This window comes from Pongo pygmaeus, chromosome 16, assembly GCF_028885625.2.
Source record: "Pongo pygmaeus isolate AG05252 chromosome 16, NHGRI_mPonPyg2-v2.0_pri, whole genome shotgun sequence".
Classification (NCBI taxonomy): domain Eukaryota; kingdom Metazoa; phylum Chordata; class Mammalia; order Primates; family Hominidae; genus Pongo; species Pongo pygmaeus.
The window spans coordinates 45219918-45239330 of record NC_072389.2 but is presented as its reverse complement, the minus strand read 5'-3'; the positions used below and the strand labels follow the sequence as shown (position 1 = coordinate 45239330).

Sequence of the window (19413 nt, the reverse complement as noted above, 5' to 3'; positions counted from 1 at the left end):
TCATTCTCGGTTCCATCTCTTCCCCGAAGCTTTGTCTGCAGTGACTCCCTCCCCACCCCCGCTTCACTGGCCGTACTGGACTGTCCAGCATGAGAGTGTGGGCCCTCACTTCACACTGCCTTGTCTTGTGGTTTGACATTTCACCTAGGTTTGTTTTGTCTCCTCTTCAAGACTTGAAGACAGGATGATTTGGGTCCTTAACCACTGCCTCCTACTTCAAACGAGATCCCTTACAGAGCTGAGCTCAGAGCCGACCCTGTGTGTAAGGGCATAATAAATCCTGGCTGAATGTCCCGTCTCAGTGTCTCTGTCTTGGTTCCTGCCTGAATTTCAGTCAGCTGAGCCACAGTTCACCCCAGACCCTGCAGCATGTTGGGAGGTGAAATGTGGGCTCCTCTGCCTGGTAGTCACGTTGCCTCACTGCAGGAAGTGACCCAGGCCTTGCCCGTCTCCCAGCTTGTGGGCCTCCTTGCCTCCAGGTTCCCCTCTGACTAATCATGAGAGTGCTATGGGGCTGACTGGAAGCAACCACTCCTGTCCTGGAAGGGACTTCCCCAGCCTGAGTGCTTGCAGGTGGATGGCAAGGGAAGGGGGATAGTGCTGGTAACGTGCAAGGTGGTGCCCTCGTCCAGCTCCAGGGACACGGCTCATAGAACACTCCCAATAGGGGCTGTTCAGCCTGTCTCCATTCTTGCAGCTCTCTTCACCCCAAGCCTCAGGCAGAGCCTGGCTCATTCTCCCTGGGGGGTCTGAAAGGGGCTGGAGTGGGGGTGGAGTGAGCAGCAACCCGGGACTCTCAGCTCGGCGCTCTTCCCCCCATTGTGAAATGGCCTTGGATAAGGGCCAAGCAGGAAGCTGCCTCCTATAGCTCCGCGGCCTGGCGCCTGGGGTGTGAGGACGGCCCCAGGCCCTTCCCTTCCCAAGGGAGGGCTGAAGCTGACACACGGAGTCCACCTGCACGGAGACACTGAGCTGCCCTTGGCTAAGTCATGAGGGGCCTCTGCCCTCCCTCCTGTTCTCTGTGCCGGCCAGGTGGTGGCAGGCAGAGGGGTGTGTGGAAATTGCATGGGCCTGGGGCTCAGGGCCCAGGACTTCCAGTCTCACCTTTGGCATTACCAAGCTTTGTGATCTTGGTCAAGTCATTTTCCCTCTTTGGACCTCACTCAGTTTCTATTCACTTGTGAATAACTAGCAGGTAAAGGGTTGGACTAAAAAGGTCTTGGAGGCCTCTTCCAGCTCAATATTGTGACTCACTGAAGTCAATGATTCATTGATGTTATTACTGGGACTTGGCTCTGGTCAGATGGTAGTTTCTTCATTGTGTCTGTCTAGGATTCCCTGTGTAAATCTGCATCTGTGGGTCTGTCACAGAGGTGGAGTGGGCTTCCCCGAACAATCAAGGATGAATGATGACACAGAGGCCAAGAGATGAACAGCATCTGTTGCTTTGGGGAGTCAAGACACCTGTTGGGTAATTTGTGCAGAACTCTGGCTATATAATTTCCTGTCCTTGACTTTCAGACAGGAAACTTTAAATTTGGGACCCCTAATCATCCTGAATAAGGGAGCCCCTCCCCCACCCACTAAACCCATGAAAGTGTGGGGAGGAGAAAGGCAGGAATCGGTGCTCATACCCCAGACTTCCAGCCTGGCTGGGAATAACTGTGCTTGCAATGACTATGCTTGCCTTTCCTGGCCTCAGTTTCCCCTCTTACAATATGGGGTATGCTGGCCCCCTTCTTGAGGTTCAGCAAGGAAGGAAATCCTAGATGAGAAGGGGAGAACCTGTTAAAGTTCACACATGTTTCTTGAGTGCCACCACCTGATTCTGTACAAGGATGGCCTTCCAGGCATGTGGGGCCAGGGGCTGCCCATGGGGTGTAGCCTAGAGGGTACTGGCAATTCCTTTGTATCTCCCCAAAGCCCCTATACCAGAAATCCCACCATTAGAGTCTGTTCTTTGTTTAACATCACCTAAGTTTCCTCCACAAATGGAGAGTGTGTGACATACTAACCATTTGTCCTGAACATGTTCGTGTGATTTAGCTACCAGATGGGTTGCCTCCACACAGCTAGCTGAGCTTAGTGAGAGACTGGGATTTTGGTGGGGATGGAGGGAGGGGTGTTTTGCACGACCGAATATTTCTATTCAGGGTACTGCTTGAGAAGGAGAGGAAAAGAACAATGAAACCTAGCTTTTCTGCCACGCTTTCTCACTTATAAGCTATTTATATTCACGTCGTCACACTGAACTCACCTAAGCAGTGTGAGGAAGATCTTCCCATTTTACAGCTGAGGAAATGGAGGCTCATAGAGATTAACATGACTTTCCTTCAGAGATACAGCCAAAAATGCCAAGTTGGACTTTGAACCCAAAGACAGGACTAAGGAGACAGGATTCTGCATGCGAGTGGGAGGGGGACAGGGGCTTGGGATAGGAACCCCCACCCAGAGGGAGGGAAAGATGAGGAGTGGAGAGAGAGTCCCAGTTTGCTCCACTCTGCCTAGAGCTGGCCTCTTTTCTGCCTTCCCTCCCTTCTTGTCACCTCTTTGGACAGCTGAAAGACAGCTGAAAGCTCAGCACTCCCGAGCTGCCCGCAGGCTACACTCATTTGCAAGTTCTTCTCTGCACAGAGGTGGCAGGCTCCTCAGCTAGAACAACGCTCACCTCACAGGACTATTGGGGTCTCAAAAGAGGATACATGTAAGCACCTAGAAATGAACCTGGCACTTAGTAACTTCCAATAAATATAAGCAAGCTGTTATCTGAGAAAAAAATAGTCTCTTCTCTAGTGGAGAAGTCAGTCAGCTTCTTGCACCTAGAACAGTGCCAAACACTGCTTGTTTAGCCTTGTTCAGTGAATGGATGAATGATAATCTTTCTGTAACACGGAAAGTTCTAGCGTCCACAGAAGTAATTTTGAAAAATAACGACCACGATCTTGGATATTCTTAGGGCTGATCTAAGGTAAACGACAGGGCAAGATCTGGGAGCAGCTGAGGCTGCCGCCCATGGCTGCGCTCGTCTAGTGAGGCCAGGGCGTCCCCTACTGGCCCAAGACGTGTCGCAGGCAGGTCGAGGTCACTCCTCACCTCTGCGATGGCGCCTGGAGGGAGGGCGTGGTGGCATTGCCGTGAGCGAGGGGAAGGCCAGTGTTAATCACTGACACTTGTGGGCTCCGGAAACTTCCCTAGGGCCCCCAGAAGGGGCTAGGGGGAGAAAAGCAGCAGTTCTAAGAATTTTGGAAGTAGAAGTGACATTAGCAATCTAGCCTAAGTCCTGAACGTAAGTGAAAAAAGTTTAAAAAATACATCAACTGGGTGTTTACTATGAGCCCTTTACTTGGATTACATCCTTGAAAGCCGACAACAACCCTCTGAGGCAGGTTCCCTGTGGAGGATAAGGCGCAAGCAAGTACCTCGTGCATGGCCTCACAGCAAGTTGGGGAGCAGGGTGAGCCTGGGGCCTCTGACTCACAGTCCAGGGCACCTGTGCTGTCTCTCTAGGACACTGGGGCTTGGGATTTAAATCCAGGACTTCATCCTGGGGTGGGGATGGAGAGAGTTCCTGGAGCCCTGAGTTGGCTGAGCAGATACAATGAACACTTGTTGACCAACTGACTGCAGAAAAGAATAAAGGAATTGGGAACTGCCAGTGTTGGAGTGGATTCAGTCCAGGGAGTGTGTTGACGTGGCTTCAGGGTGGTTACTCTCTCCGGGCACCCAGGCTTCCAGGACACACTCTCATCTCCCTCTGGCCACTCCTCTGGCCTTCTCTAGGATGGCTGCACCAGAGCTAACCACCTCCAGCTGACGTAGGAGGTCTCCCAGCCTTAGGTTCTAAAACTTGTCATCCCAAAGCCAGATCTGCCCAGTGCCATTCCTCGATGTGTTTAGATGACACCCTCCTTCCTTCATCCAGAACTGACCCTTAAATCAGCACACTGGAGCTACGGTGAGGCAGCTCAGAGTCCAAGGTGTAGTTCCCCTCAGACTGAAACTGAAAAGTTAAACTAGCCCAGAGGCCAGTCCTCTGTAAGGTGCACAGTGTCTTGTTGCAATCTGCTCCTGTAGAATGAATCCACCTTGACAAGGAGGACATGGAACAGCCCACTCCCAACTAAGGGACTGCGGTGTAATAATGCATACCTTAGCTCATTTACTCCTCCCCTTGACATGAGGTAGGCACTTTTATGACTTCCCCATTTTACAGATGAGGACACTGAGGCACAGAGAGACTTAAGCAATTTTGGAATATGCAAAAAAGATTAGTGGAAACAAATACATTAAAGAAAAAGATAAACTCAAAAACAACAATAACAAAAAACAAAACAAAACAAAAAATAGTGGATGTTTCCAATGAAAAATTATACATTGTTTAGAACACAGCCTTCTGGATTAGCTGATTTCTAGCCTTTCGTTTCCTTTGCGCTATTTTACAACTCTGTAGGTTGTAGAGACTCAATGGCAATGGAGAGGATTCTTGTCTATGGATGTACAAATGCTTCTGTTCAGTGAAGGGACAACCCTGGGTCCCTCCTGTGCAAAATCCAATTTTGCTTCCATTTACAAATTCATTCCAGAATTCCTGATGTTTACTGGATTCTCCTTTGAATGGATTGTAACATACATCTGGTTTCCTTATTAATAACAGGTTAAACAAAATAAAAATTTTTTTTGAGACAGCATCTCGCTGTTTCCCTGGCTGGAGTGCAGTGGCACAATCATGGCTTATTGCAGCCTTGACTATCCCAGCTAGGAACCCCATCCAGGAACTAGCGACTGTGTTTTTAACCATTATACTTTCCAGGCACTGCAAAGTGTAATTGCATTAGAGTAACTGCGGCTGCAAATTAATCAACGCTAACCTGAACAAGAGCCTTGACCCTAATTCAAACCCTAACTGAATTCCTGACCCTAATTCAAAACCAACTCTAATTAAAACCTAATAAATTAAAGTGTGCTCTGTCTGAGGAAAAAACACATTACCCCTGCATTTTGGGAGAGACAATCTCAGGTTGTACAAACAAGCATACTTATTCAGGTCCCTTAGGTCTGCTAGGCCCTGAGGAGCAGGAGTATTTTTCTCTGCCTGTCTTCCCATGGGGAAGTGGCCAAAGCTGGTACAGTGTTTTGTGCCCAGGGCCTTCGTTTTGCTCTTGGTACTGCCTAGGCCTTTGATGAAGCCCCCATGATGTGGGAAGGGATTTGGGAACCATTTTCACGTCATGGTTCTTCTAGAACTGTGAAAGGGAGAGGAAAAACTGAGGGAGAGGGAGCAGGAAGGTGTGTGGCCTGCATGACTTAGAGACAGTGACCCAGCTCCATGCCTCACATACATACTGCTCTGCTCCAAGGCCAAAAGACATTAACCTCTATTACGCATTTAAATTACAATTTGATTAATGATATATTACCCTAATCACACATAATTGCAAGTTAGGATTTGGGGTGCTGGAAAACATCAAAATTTAACCATGTTATATTGACATAAACTCTCAATTTCATTGTACCCTGAGCTACCTTTATTCCTGATTGATCACATACAATACCATTTTTCTCACTGATGAATTTATTTTCAGATATAGTCTTATAATTCAATGAACTTTATCATTGCTTTTACTCATTGTTTTAATCTCAAAAATTTAAATTTAGCAATATTATTTTACTTCATAGTACTTCCTTTTATGATCCCTTTTATTTATGGCAAATGACACTGGTTTTCCACTTACGATCATGATATTAAATACACAAGTATAAAATGAGTCAATGTAAAGAAAAATATTAACTAACAGTACAGGTGGTATTAAGATAATGGCAGAAATCAGGATGGTGATGTTGAAATGATGGAAGGTGTGTGGTCTATAAATAACAACACTACTTGATACTATATTGTTTATTGGGCATTTACTATGTGCTAGGCCCAGTGTTATCAATGATAGCACTGTCCAGTAGAATTTGTGATGATGGAAATGCTCTACATCTGTACTATCCAAGCCACATGTTGCTACCGAATCCTTGAAATGTGGCTAGTGTGACTGAGGAATTAAAATTTTAAAATTAATTTAAACATCTATATTTACCATATTAGAGCAAGCCTAAGGCTCTTACCTATAGTATTTTATAAAATCTTCATAACCTCAATGAAGTAAGCATTATTATTGTTATTTTGCTAGTGAAGAGACTTAGGCCTTGAGAGGTTGCCTGAGGCCACATAATTAATAAGTTGCAGACGTAGGATCTGAACCCCGATCACTTTGACTTCTGAATAGGTGCTCTTGGTCATTTCCCACAGAAAAACAAAGCCCAAAGAATATTCTGTAAGTAGTTGAATTGTACTGGCTCCAGTGCGATGCACACATTCCATGTACTAGGACATTGACGTCTCTGGGGGATCATCCAGCCTGCCACTGAGATTTTTGCAGAAGTCCAGATGCTAGTGTGATTGCAATCAGATTAAACTTTGAAGATAGCCAACAGGACTCATGAAGGTGTAGATGTGAAAATTAAAAGAAAAAGAACAGCTGGGGCAGCGGCTCACGCCTGTAGACCCAACTACTTAGGAGGCTGAGGCTGGAGGATAGCTTGAGCCTGAGAGGTGGAGGCTGCAGTGAGCCGAGATTGCACCACTGCACTCTAGCCTGGGTGACAGAGTGACACCCTGCCTCAAAAAGAAAAAGGAATCCGGGATGATTCATGGGTGTTTTTATTTGAGTAACTGGGCAGATGATGGTGCCATTTAATAAATAGCAAAGATGTGGGAAGTAAAAAGTTTTGATTTGGTCAAGTAATATCTGAGATGCTCATTACACATCCAAGTGGAACTACCAAGTGGACAGCTGAATATGCAAGTTTGGAGCTCAATACAAAGGTAAAAGCTATAATTAAAAATTGGGGAGTCATCTTCGTACACCTCAAGACTAGCAAAGATTAGAACAGTCTGGTGAAAACCCCTCCTATAGGGCCGCCAACACAAGACCACTTCGTGATGGCACCATATGAATAACCTCTAGCATGCGTGTCCAACATTTTGGCTTCCCTGGGCCACATTGAAAGAATTGTCCTGGGCCATATGTAAAATACACTAACACTAATGATAGCTGATGAGATAAAAAAAAGTTTTAAAAAAGGGCCCATGCATAATTTTCATGATATCTGCCAATACAGATGAGCAAAAACATCCTCACATTCAAATGACTGGACACCTATGCAAGAGCCCTGGGCCTTGGTATTACTAGCTCAGAAGTCGAAGTCCTGGTTGAGAGCACCAGATTGACCCACGTTAGGTCATATGCTTGAGCCCAGGTGCTGAGGGCAGGTGAGAGAGTGACCCTCTGATCCTTTTATTTATTTATTTATTGCCTCTCACCAAAACCCACACAACAGGGGATTGCAAACAGGTTCAAATCCTGGAGAACCAAAAGCCAATACAGGTTGGCTACACAAGGTCATCAGCCTAGGGCAGGAAGTGGGCAAAGGGCGCTGGCCATTTGGAAGAAAATGTGAAATCAAGAGAGTGAACATATTTAAGCCATTAAGTTTGAATCTCCTAACTGGGCTCCTCATTTCCTGCCCTGTCTCTCTACAGTGCATTCTCCACAACACACACAGGGGGATCTTTAAAAAATATAAATCAGATTTTCAGTGTTCTGTTGAAAACTTACCTTAACGAGTCTTCTTTTTGTATCTAGAACAAAATCCAAGCTTACCATGGTCACGGGCCCTACATAATCTGGTCCCCAGCTACCTCTCCATACTCCTTCACTCCTTGCTCCACAAGCCCTCCTCACCCCCACCCGCACCTGCCAGTCTTACAGACACAGGGCAACTTGTTTCCCCTTTGAAGGTTTTGCTCTAGCCATTCCCTGTATCTGAAACACTGTGTCCCTAGATCTTTGGATGGCTGGTCCTTTCAGCTTTCAACTCAAAGTTCTCCTCTTCGACGAGAACTCACCTGACCCCAACCCAAGCAGTCCCCTTCCCACTCTCATTATACAGCCCTGCTTAGCTGTCTTCACAGAACTCATTATTTGAAGCTGTACTACTTACTTGTTTGCTTCATTGTTTATTTCCTCCCTGCCCCTTTAACCCAAGTTCCAGGAAACCAGGAACTTAGCTTTTCTTATCCTGCCGCATCCCCAACCTCTACCACCGTGCCTGGCACAGACTGAGAGGCACTCAGCGAAAACCTCTTGTGTGGTGGAATGCTTGACTTTATAGAGGGCCCAGGGTTCAAGTTGGCTACTGGCAGAGAGGGCTTACAACTCAGTTCTCCTGACTAATCAGAGGTAGAACTAAAGACTAATCAGAGGTAGAACTAAAGACTCCAGCCCCTCTTTTTTTTGAGACGGAGTCTCGTTCTGTCGCCCAGGCTGGAGGGCAGTGGCGCGATCTCGGCTCACTGCAAGCTCTGCCTCCTGGGTTCACGCCATTCTCCTGCCTCAACCTCCCGAGTAGCTGGGACTACAGGCGCCCGCCACCACGCCCGGCTAACTTTTTTGTATTTTTAGTAGAGACAGGGTTTCACCGTGTTAGCCAGGATGGTCTCGATCTCCTGACCTCGTGATCCACCCGCCTCGGCCTCCCAAAGTGCTGGGATTACAGGCGTGAGCCACCACGCCCGGCCCAGCCCTTCTGGCTAGAGCTGCAGCACTCTCTAAAGGAATCTCTACAGGAACTTATAATCTCTATAAAAGGATCTCTACAGGAACTTATAATGACAATAATGAAAAGAACAATAGCTGATACCTACTGAACACCCTCTATGTGCCAGGCACTGTTCTACGTATTCAATCTGAGTTTCATTTACGCTTCACGACCACACTGCGCGGTAGATACTATCATTACCCTTACTTTACGGATAAGGAAACTGAGTCACTGAGTTGTTAGGTAACCTGCCCAGCATACAGCTGAATATAAATCGTACGCTGCTATCAAAACTTTCTTTTGCTCTCACTCCCTCACACTGGCTGGGGTGAGACGATTTCTCGCATGTGACTGCCCAGGACAGCCACAGAGCCTCCGGGTCACAGGCCCCCGGACGCCTAAAGGCGCGGGCGCGAGGCGGGCAGGGCGCGGGGAGGGCGCAGGCCGGGATTGGTGGAAGGGAAGAGATTGGTGGAAGACAATGGAAGTCTAGTAGCGGAAGTCCCGCCCAGCCTAGGCCGATCTTCCGGCTCTCACTGCTAGGGGCTTAAGTGGAGGGAGTCGAGCCAGCGTCGCCGCGATGGTGTTGTTGGAGAGCGAGCAGGTATGGCTAGGCCTGGCCGGCCGAGGGAAGGGGGCGGCTCAGGCGTTACTCGAGACCTCTGCCTCCTGCGGGAGGACCAGGGCCTTGACGCGGCGGGACGAGGATTTGGGGCTGGCTAACGGGGCTGGGCCTGTTGTTTTCCAGTTCCTGACGGAGCTGACCAGACTTTTCCAGAAGTGCCGGACGTCGGGCAGCGTCTATATCACCTTGAAGAAGTGTAAGCAGCGGGAGGGGAGCCGGGCGATGCTCCCTGGGTGCCCGGTGTCTGGGAGCCACCGGAGTCTGGCTGCCGCGGACCGCCGCCTTCCTCTACCTTCCGCCACCCTGTACTGGGCACATTCGGTGCTTCGGGCCCGGAAAATAGTAGGGATTGTAGCTGGCGCAGTCCCCAGCACTGAGCCGCCTAGGTTGCTTGTGGTAACAATGGGCCCCAAGCAGTCCAGGGCTCTTTGTCAGGGATCCCAAACGCCGCCACTTTGAGTGGAATTTAACGTGCTTCGATATTACATGTTTCCGTCGTGGAAATAATAGTTTCTCCAGGGTTTCGCCAGACTGTGATTGCAGACGAGGTGTTTAACAGAACTAGAGCAGCGGGGCTGGATTAGATCATCACTTACCCCCCACCCCTCTGTTTTAACTGTTTGTCTGCCGCTCAGCCACGTACGCGGCCGTGTTCACCAGGATGCATTTTTTCCTTCAGATGACGGTCGAACCAAACCCATTCCAAAGAAAGGTACTGTGGAGGGCTTTGAGCCCGCAGACAACAAGTGTCTGTTAAGAGCTACCGATGGGAAGAAGAAGATCAGCACTGTGGTGAGCTTAATTTCTAAGGCTATCTTTTGAAATGTAAAGACTTAACAGAGGATGGGGCGTTTCTGAACCAGGCTTTTATTTATTTTTCCCTTTTGCCCTGTGTGGCTATTTTTGAGACCAGGACCTTCCTATACTTTAGTAGTGGAAACCTCAAGAATAAAATAAGAAGGTAGAGGTCAAACAGTCGTTAGTTCTGCTAAAACTTTTGTGGAAATGAAAGTAGCATATTGGTCTTTATTCGTAGTACTGTAAGGAGCAGCTGGCATAAATGTTTGATTCCTTAGCCCCTTACTGTGCTGGGCCTTCAATAAGCAGTTTCTTGGTACCAGGTGATGCTATTATTTCCTTATCTTTGTGGTTCACATGGCGAATATGCAGCTAAATGTTAGGTTTGACACTTGAGAAAATATACATTTAGTCAAGAGCCCTAGTCTTTCAGTGGAGGTTGAATAAGGCAAAGGAAGAGACTGCTTGAATTGAGTGAATACTACTTTATTCTGCTGTGACAGAAATCACATTAGTGTAGGATACTGACTGCATGAAAATGTAGACTATACTTAGTTGGTAAGTCTCCCGTGACAAGTTATCTTGAGAGGACTTTTACAGTAAAACAAGCTTATGTGGTTTTACAGATAAAGTTAGATATCATGAAATAACAAAAACCTAAGGAGTGTTCTTCAGAGGTAGAATTTATTTTGTGGTAGCTTGCATTGTGCTTAAATATGCTTGAATTCATGGAAGGCAGGTTTAAAAATAAGATGGGGAGGGAGTAGTTTAAATATATCCTGTATTAATGTATAAAAAATTAATACTGAGAAGTCCTCTGACTTTTCTCGGAACCCAGGGAGAAAACCCAATGCCACCTTTCTAAGGGATTTCAAGAGGTGAGAAACAAAGCTTTTTTTTTTTTTTTTTAAAGGAGCCTACTGCCTTTCACCTCTAGGTGCAATTCTCATGTGGAAAAAGATGCAGAGCTCCTTTTCTTGTTCTCTAGGCAGAGGAAAGTAGAGTAGAAAAATAACCATTCGTGTATTATGAACCCTGAAGTTGGGAAGAAGTATTTTAAAGATAAGGATACTGTCTTCCGGAGGCTTTTGAGATACTATCTGGGGTGGAGAAAAGGACGCTTATATGGATAATAGGTATGACCTCTTTTTTCCTTCTTTTTCAGGTGAGCTCCAAGGAAGTGAATAAGTTTCAGATGGTGAGTTTTGGGTGTTCCTTATGTTTCCCTTCTCAGGGCAAGAGTCAGCATGATAGTGAACACTGGGTAAGATTGATACTTGGGTTCACTGCTCTCCGGAGATAAGTTTTACCAGTATGTTTCAAGTAAAAGCTGCCAGGGTGTGAATTTCAACGCTAATACCGTCTGCCTTTCTAGTTTTTTTAAGTTAGATTTTGTCTTAGGCTGTAGATATATGCTACCTATAGTATAGTTGAACAAGAAGTTGCCTGCAATTTTCCCTTGGAAAAAAAACGTAAAAAATGTGTGCAACTGTCTGTGGGTGTTGCAGAAGCTGCTATAATGTGAAAGAGTGTTTTATGCTTATACCATTTTCTGGTACAAGTGTCCAATGGTGCTATATTCTTTCCTGATTTTTGGCTACCCTAAATCCATTATGCAAATAGGGCTGCTGTTCTGCCAATTTGCACATCTTCCCACTAAGGTATGCTCTGTTGTATCTTTCAGGCTTATTCAAACCTCCTGAGAGCTAACATGGATGGGCTGAAGAAGAGAGACAAAAAGAACAAAACTAAGAAGACCAAAGCAGCAGCAGCAGCAGCAGCACCTGCCGCAGCAGCAACAGCAGCAACAACAGCAGCAACAGCAGCAACAGCAGCACAGTAAAGGGCATACATTTCCTGCTTTCACCAATTAACCACTGAATTGCTATTTTTTCCTTTTGGCCAGATAGCTAGGTTTCTGGTTCCCCCACAGTAGGTGTTTTCACATAAGATTAGGGTCCTTTTGGAAAGAATAGTTGCAGTGTTTATAGGATAGTTGTGGTAAGAATCTAGTTTATTTTGCATTTGGCTAATTGGTCTGTGCTGCATGGTTATATACTCCTGGATTATAGATTACAAGTCTCTGTAGACATCTCTGTGAAGAGCAAGCTATCATTAAACATGTCTGTTTATCAGCACTGTCTCTTTATTTATTCCTTTCCCAACCCATTTTAATAGTTCTGGCAATAACTACTAAATCTAGAATGATGTGATTAATGAATAGGATTTAGCTCTATAATATCTTCTAGGTTATTAGAATTGAAACCTGACAGTTTTATAAAAAGTCATGTTATCTCATGAGCTGCTTCCCACCTGGCTGTATAATTTTATCATCATGGTTCCCCAAGTTTCGATCAGTTCTCATAGTCAAATGAGAGTTTGTTTAACCCCTTTAGGAGAAACATACTATAAAGTCATCAAGAATAAAGGTTCCAAAGTAATAATGATTTTTGGTTTCTTTATGCCCTTTAGTTTGGTTATTTTCATGTGCTTAGTTATTACAGCCAAGGGAAGAAAAGGCTATTACCTTATGTTCCAGCTCCCTAAAACCTTTAGTGTTAATAGATTTACAATTAAAAAGCAGCAGGTATATGAAAGCATTTATTATATCCCAAAAGATAAATTTATAATATATTACACATGAAAAACTAACAAAGCTCAACTTTGTAGGACAGCTTCTTAGAAAATTTTTTTTTTTTTTTTTTTTTTTTTTTTTTAAGACAGGGTCTTGCTCTGTTGTCCCAGACTGGAGTGCAGTGGCGCAATCACAGCTCACTGCAGCCTCAACCTCCTGAGGCTCAGATGATCCATCTCAGCCTCTGGAGTAGCTGGGACTACAGGCATGTGCCACCATGCCCAACTAATTTTTTTAGTTTTTATAGAGATGGGGTCTTGCTTTGTTGCTCAGGCTGGTCTCGAACTCCTGGTTTCAAGCAGTCTTCCTGCCTTGGCTTCCCAAAGTGCTGGGATTACAGGTGTGAGCCACTGCACCCAGCCTCTTCTTAGAATTTAATTTTATATTACGATGAATGTGCAACATTCCATTATTCCAGTATAAGCCTCTGTCTGTTTGAATGAGGTTAACGACAGTTCTTTAGGGTTAAAATAAGATTCTGTAGTAGTCATCTCTATAGCTGTACAGAAATAGCACAGACACCCTGCAAAAGAAAAGGTTATAAGGACAGAATCAGTTTAAAGAGTGAAGAACAGAGCTAATAAATTTTTATAACACCTGTAGGAGCTTTATTTAAGCAAAAACAAGATGGAAGGCTGCTCATTAAAAAATTATATAGGTTTTATACAAGGTGTGACTGACAGGGGTCTGTAGTATAAGGTCCTAATAAGGAGATAACCATTCACCTCATAGGCTTCCTTGTTGTCTTTTAAGTGTATGATAACATGAATGATTGATTGGCATTTTGACATAAGGACATACAGCAAGGTAGTCATGGTTATTTTCTTTCATTTAAACATACTTAGAAAGTGAATAACCTGGGTGAACAAAATTGTAATTGGGACAGCTACTCCTAGGACCCTTGTGTTTTGTTATTGACGAGATCATGACTGTGATTCACAGTCCAGGCAAGATTTATTGGTTGTCAGCTGCAGTTCTAAGAACAGCTTAACAGGCGTCAAACCTCAACAAGACAACAAAATAATGTCACTCTGAAACCCCTCCCTGAATTTTAACCATGTGAAACCTGCTATGCCCAAGTGATAACTTACTTTTTTTCTACTTTGATGTTATAAATTTCATCACAGACTAATTTGAGGTATCTTTGCTTTGGCAGGCGTGACAGCAGCTGCTTTACAGTTGTGTTAAATGCCTGTTCATCAGCATCCCACTAGGAAAAAAATAGATAAGACTTAACAACAGGTCTCTAGGGTTTACTAGCTGGCTTTTTCTGGGTCACTAATGAAATTCCAATGTCATTTCCCTCTTCAAGTATACCAGGAGAATCAGTAATTAATAGGGAGATAGCAGAACCAGTCAGGAGACTGCTGGGGTTCCTTTGAAGCACCAATTTTCCTTAAAACAAGACTCCCTAATTAGAGCCTGATTAACAGTGCTGCAGCCCTAGTGTGCTGATGTGACTTTAGACCAGTTAGTTCTGCCTACCGTTTACTTTTTTTTTTTTTTTTTTTTGAGATGGAGTTTCAGTCTTGTTGCCCAGGCTGGAGTGCAGTGGCACAATCTCGGCTCACTGCAACCTCCGCCTCCTGGGTTCAAGTGATTCTCCTGCCTCAGCCTCTCAAGTAGCTGGGATTACAGGCGCCTGCCACTATGCCCGGCTAATTTTTTGTATTTTTAGTAGAGATGGGGTTTCACCATGTTGGCCAGGCTGGTCTCGAACCCCAGACCTCAGGTGATCCACCCACGTCGGCCTCCCAAAGTGCTGGGATTACAGGCGTGAGCCACTGCACCCAGCCTCCGTTTACTTTTTGTACAACAGTGATAGCAGCTCTTAAGTATATCCATTTGACTGGGTCATAAATCAGTACACTGCCAGTATAGTGGTATATGTTTATTTGTAAGAGAACAACAAATGATATATAAAATACTAGTTCTAGGGCTAAGTTCACTATTAATCTAATTTAATTTGTGACTAAACACTCTGGATAGACAAAAAAGTATTCTTTGATATGACATGTTGCAAAAGTCACCTGTAGCTATGACTATAGTTGAGTGTTCTTAATAGCAAAGATAACTATTCAAATTTTTCAAGTTCTTATTTAGGCTATTTGATGATAAAGGGATGTACCTGTAAAAATATATATATATATCTATAAAGGACCTAATTAATTTTTAGAAAAGGATTTTTTTTTTGTATAGTACTAATCTGCAAATGAGCTTCCCTAGCTGGAATGGAGGTTTGAGAGATAGTATAGTATAGTGGTTAAGAACACCGATTCTGCTAGTCTGCTTAGGTTCAAATCCTGGTTCTACTACTTACTAGCTGGGTGACTGCGGGTAAGATATTTAACCTCTCTACTTCCATACTCTGTAAAGGGATAATAAACAGTATCTACATTTTGGGGTGGTTATGATTAAATGAGTTACTACTTGTAAAATGCTTACAACAAGGCCTGCCAGACCCTGACACGTAGTAAAAGCAGTATGTGTGTTTGTTTTTGTTTTTTTTTTTTTAATAAAATAAGTATCTGAAAAATTAAAAAGTCACTAGAAAAGTATGAGTCCTTCAACATAGGATTTAGGAACATATGTGTCACATAAAAGGAAAAATGTTACTAAATTCCTGGGGCTGCCAGAAAAATACTATCACTAATGAATGCTGTCTTCAGTATTTTGGCAAACTAACAGCAAAGATTTGGGATCTTAAAGGCCACAGTGCAGAAGAGTTCATATTGCTTACCTCTAATGATAAGAACTGTAATATTGTTTCTTTGGGTAGATCCACCTGTGAATACACAGAAAGGTACATCATCTCTCAGGGAACTCTCAGCAGCACAATACTGCCTTGTGGCCATAGTGTCACATGAAATGCAGCAGTATGAATAGGGTTTGCAGAGTCTGAGATGCTATTGTGCTATAAAAGGGCTTAATGAACTGTGCAGTGATAAGATCTTAGCCCTGGAGAATTAATAAGCAGTGGAAACTGTACTCCGTCCCTCTACACCACACCCAAAAGGTCTGACACTGCTACATGTATTCGGTGTAAGCTTAGCAAGGCAAAGGCCTGAAATATGTAGGAAAATGATTTTTGTTTTCATTTTCCTCCCTCTATCCTTCAGAGAAACAAAGAGGAGAAACAAAAAACCTTAAATTCTCCCCCTAGTTCTTAATAGTTTTAAATTGCGTGTAGTTCACATCAGTGACAATAAGGCCTGTATCCAAATTCTGCTGACACTGAGCAAAAAAACTCTGAACCCTGAGGCAACTACTTTGACAGTATGGACAGAAGCCACCTTCAAAATACTAAAGAAAGCCACTTACAGCCAGAATTTCAATTTCACTGCTTTTCTGATGTAAGTTGGCAAGGGAGGTCTGAAGTCGAGTTTGTACCTAAATAATAAGAAAATGGAATTCAGAACATGTTAAACCAAGCCATCTTTCTTGCCATCTTATTTCCTATCCCAGGATACAATCACAGGGTAACACACCAAAGCCTAGAAAGGATTCCAAATGGTGTCTAAAGGTTTGCCCTTGGCTGGGTGCAATGGCTCATGCCTGTAATCCCAGCACTTTGGGAGGCCAAGGCTGGGGGATCACTTGAGGTCAGGAGTTCGAGACCAGCGTGGCCAACATGGTGAAACCCTGTCTCTACTGAAAATAGAAAAATTAGCAGGGCATGGTGGCGGGCGCTTATAATACTAGCTATTCGGGAGGCTGAGGCAGGAGAATCGTTTGAACATGGGAGGCAGAGGTTGTGGTGAGCTGATATTGCACCACTGCACTCCAGCCTGGGTGACAGAGTAAGACTCTGTCTCAAAAAAAAAAAAAAAAAAAAAAAAAAAGATTTGCTCTTAATCCACTCAGAAAGGGGTGTCTAGCAATATGATCTCAGGGGAAATGAGGTTTTTATAACTTATCTTGACCATTTGTTTAATAATCCTTGTCAATTATCTCTTCATAATTTTGAAATGATTCCTTATAAAGGCTCAGTGCAGTGAAACAGTGCACAAAGAGACAGAGAGATGATAGTATGAAGCTAAATTGGGAAAAAGGGAGAGGTGGCAGCAATGAGGACATGGCGTGAGAACTGAAACTTGGTAGGTGATGAAGGCAGTAGGAAGATGGGAAAAATAGGTTTCCACCCAAATCCTGAGAAATAGCTAGAAGAGCTTACAAAAATAAAGTACCTGATCTTTGTATTTCAGTCTGATTACATTTCTAAAATTGACTGCTCTCTTTTAACACTCACTCTTTCGCATATGTCCACAGCATACTCTAACATTCATATTCTATAAATTTAACTCAGTGTTCTACTGTAGTTATTTTATTTTATTTTGAGACAAAGTCTTGCTCTGTTGCCCAGGCTGGAGTGTAGTGGCATGATCTTGGCTCACTGCAATCTCTGCCTCCCCAGTTCAAGCGATTCTCCTGTCTCAGCCTCCCGAGTGGCTGGGAATACAGGCATTTGCCACCACGCTTGGCTAATTTTTGTATTTTTAGTAGAGACAGGGTTTCACCATGTTGGCCAGGCTGGTCTCGAACTCCTGCCCTCAAGTGATCCACCCTCCTTGGCCTCCCAAAGTGCTGGGATTACAGGCATAAGCCACTGCACCTGGCCTATATTTATTTTCTTTTATTATTCTCTATATAATGCATATGCTTCTAAGTTATAAACTCTTTTGAGGACTGGGGCCATGTTAATGTCTTCTACATTTTACACAGCCCTTAGCACACCATTAGGCATATAGCAAATGCCGAAACCATGTATGGAATGAGAAACCTGCCTTAAGTCTTGTCATCAGCCTCTTCTACTTTGCTATTTAGAGCACAAACAAACCTCAACTACCTTTAGAGCCAGATTAGATAGTTTTCATTTAGATGCAGTCACTCTGACAACAGCTGCCTCGAGGTGCCCACAGTGCACAATGGCCCCTCTCTGGAGGACAGATGGGAATCCTGGAGCCAGAGAGATGCTTTGTATTGATAACGCTTTCAGAAGCCACCCAGTTAGGGAAGTTGGAAGAAAAATTTTTTTCTTGGAAAAAATATTTCCAAGAAATTCCATGTTTATCTTATTTTCCTTTCCTGTTGTTGTTTTTCTCTTCTGTAACTCATATTAGAAAGCCAAAGAAACCCTGACCCAGTGTACCTGAGTTTCATAGCGCCTCCTAGTGCTGGCTGACAGCTTCTCCGGGGCTAGCACACTCACAATGGGAACCACTGTTGCTCCATGGATTTCAAACAAACCTGAGACAAAGAGAGTTTCAGAATTTATGGCCTTATCTGGTCCCACTTTCTACAACATACTACAGAGAGATGGCAGAGTTTATTAGTAGACATCCTGTCGTGATTCTAAGGGCTAGATCACGACTGGGCTGTGTTTTCTATCGCTACAGCCATCTGCACTGGGTAGGTGAGGAGCCCAGAACCCCAACACCCAGCAGTTTTGATGCTTCTCTCCTCAGGCAGGGGTTGGGGGGTGGTGGAAGGGGCAGGGAGGCAACATGAGTCATCAAAACCTCAGGGGCCTAAGAAAATCAAGCTGAATATCACCAAACTTGCATACTTCTTTAAATTCCTTCGAGAATTGGAAATCTGATGGCAACACAAAGTTAGTGCTAACAGAAGTGAATGGGAAAGACTCAATTCTGTTAAAAGCCAAATATGTCTTCTCATGGCCTTAATTGGAACACTTCTTTGAAAAAGAAGTAAGGTTGCTAGAGGTGATGAAAGTAAAGGCATAACTATCACCACTGTGCCCTCTTGGCTTTCATGAAAACAAAATGTGTAGTGTCCTTCTTCAAGGGATTTCAAAATACTTCCTTCAATCCTCTGTATGAGGAAAATCTCCAGGAAAATTATCCACATCTCACTTGTACAATAAATTAAGTAAAAGGAAGATTAAATCACTTGTAAAAATAAGAGATAGAGTAGAAGAGTCAGCTAAATTCCAGTTGTTTTAACATTTTCTAGGATGTGGACTTCAAAGCATACGGATGAATCCCATGTGGTACAATTTATTGTGTATATGTTATCTTAAAAATAGATTTCCAATGTCACAAGCAGTTAGCCACAGTAATAAGTGCTTAGAGCAAACATATAAGCATCATTATGTTCAGATTATAATTAGTAATTATACCTGAAGCATTAGAAAATGACCCCTTCAGATTTTGCACTGCAAGATTATCGGAAGCGTCTCTAAAAACAAGCAAACAAAAACAATTAAAGAACAGTCAATAAGGCACAAGCAACACATAACTTACAGTGAACTACATGTATAGTGAGCCACTTTTCCATTAAATATAAAAACATCTTCTTGGTTATTAGTGGGTGGAAAAACAAAAACAAAAAATTTGCATTTAGTTATGCTTTGGTCAAGAGCAAGTAAAAATTATAAAGGATGTCTTTTTAAGTTAACAAATGCCTAAAGAAAACATTCTGATTTATTCAGCTGGGCTTGAAATCCTGGATCCACACAAGAAGCTGATTTCAATGAAATATAATGGGTGTTCTTTCCGCCCCCCTCATAATACAAGGAAACATGAATAACAGCAGCCCCACCTTCATTATGGCAGCAGCCTTGGCAACCACCCACAGGCGAACATTTGGTAAATAAGGATATTCTTTAAAAAGCCGTGAATGGATGTTCTTTCAAATGCTGTGAATTAATTTATAGCCTTTGAGAGAGACAACAGCACTCTATCTTGGG

At 43.8% G+C, this 19413-nt stretch overlaps 2 protein-coding genes across 5 annotated transcripts in view; one reads left to right on the top strand and one right to left on the bottom strand.

Annotated features, from left to right (window-relative positions):
* Nucleotides 1-8796: 8796 nt before the first annotated feature.
* Nucleotides 8797-12204, top strand: SRP14 (signal recognition particle 14). The gene is made up of 5 exons (XM_054450908.1): nt 8797-9250; nt 9395-9467; nt 9951-10063; nt 11235-11267; nt 11754-12204. The coding sequence occupies exons 1-5, from the start codon at nt 9227-9229 to the stop codon at nt 11910-11912; spliced, it is 402 nt and encodes a 133-aa protein (XP_054306883.1). The 5' UTR covers nt 8797-9226; the 3' UTR covers nt 11913-12204.
* A 453-nt stretch (nt 12205-12657) lies between these two features.
* Nucleotides 12658-19413, bottom strand: part of EIF2AK4 (eukaryotic translation initiation factor 2 alpha kinase 4) — a 103730-nt gene continuing 96974 nt past the window's right edge. For 3 of the 4 annotated variants that reach the window (XM_054450905.2, XM_063652581.1, XM_054450906.2), the window contains 6 exons: nt 18844-18902; nt 17854-17951; nt 16026-16094; nt 15445-15489; nt 13796-13914; nt 12658-13227 (listed from right to left, as the gene is read on the bottom strand). In XM_054450905.2, coding sequence (XP_054306880.1) covers nt 13170-13227; nt 13796-13914; nt 15445-15489; nt 16026-16094; nt 17854-17951; nt 18844-18902 — 448 coding nt within the window. In that variant the 3' untranslated portion in view covers nt 12658-13169. The remainder of the gene's footprint in view (nt 13228-13795; nt 13915-15444; nt 15490-16025; nt 16095-17853; nt 17952-18843; nt 18903-19413) is intronic. The other variant, XM_054450907.2, reaches the window with a different exon arrangement.

Bases quoted from the DNA above. Each gene is read 5' to 3' on its own strand.
- SRP14 (XM_054450908.1), top strand. From the start codon at position 9,227: ATGGTGTTGTTGGAGAGCGAGCAG. The intron at 9,468-9,950 runs GTAAGCAGCGGG...TTTTTCCTTCAG, and splicing joins CTATATCACCTTGAAGAAGT to ATGACGGTCGAACCAAACCC. The intron at 10,064-11,234 runs GTGAGCTTAATT...CTTCTTTTTCAG, and splicing joins AGAAGAAGATCAGCACTGTG to GTGAGCTCCAAGGAAGTGAA.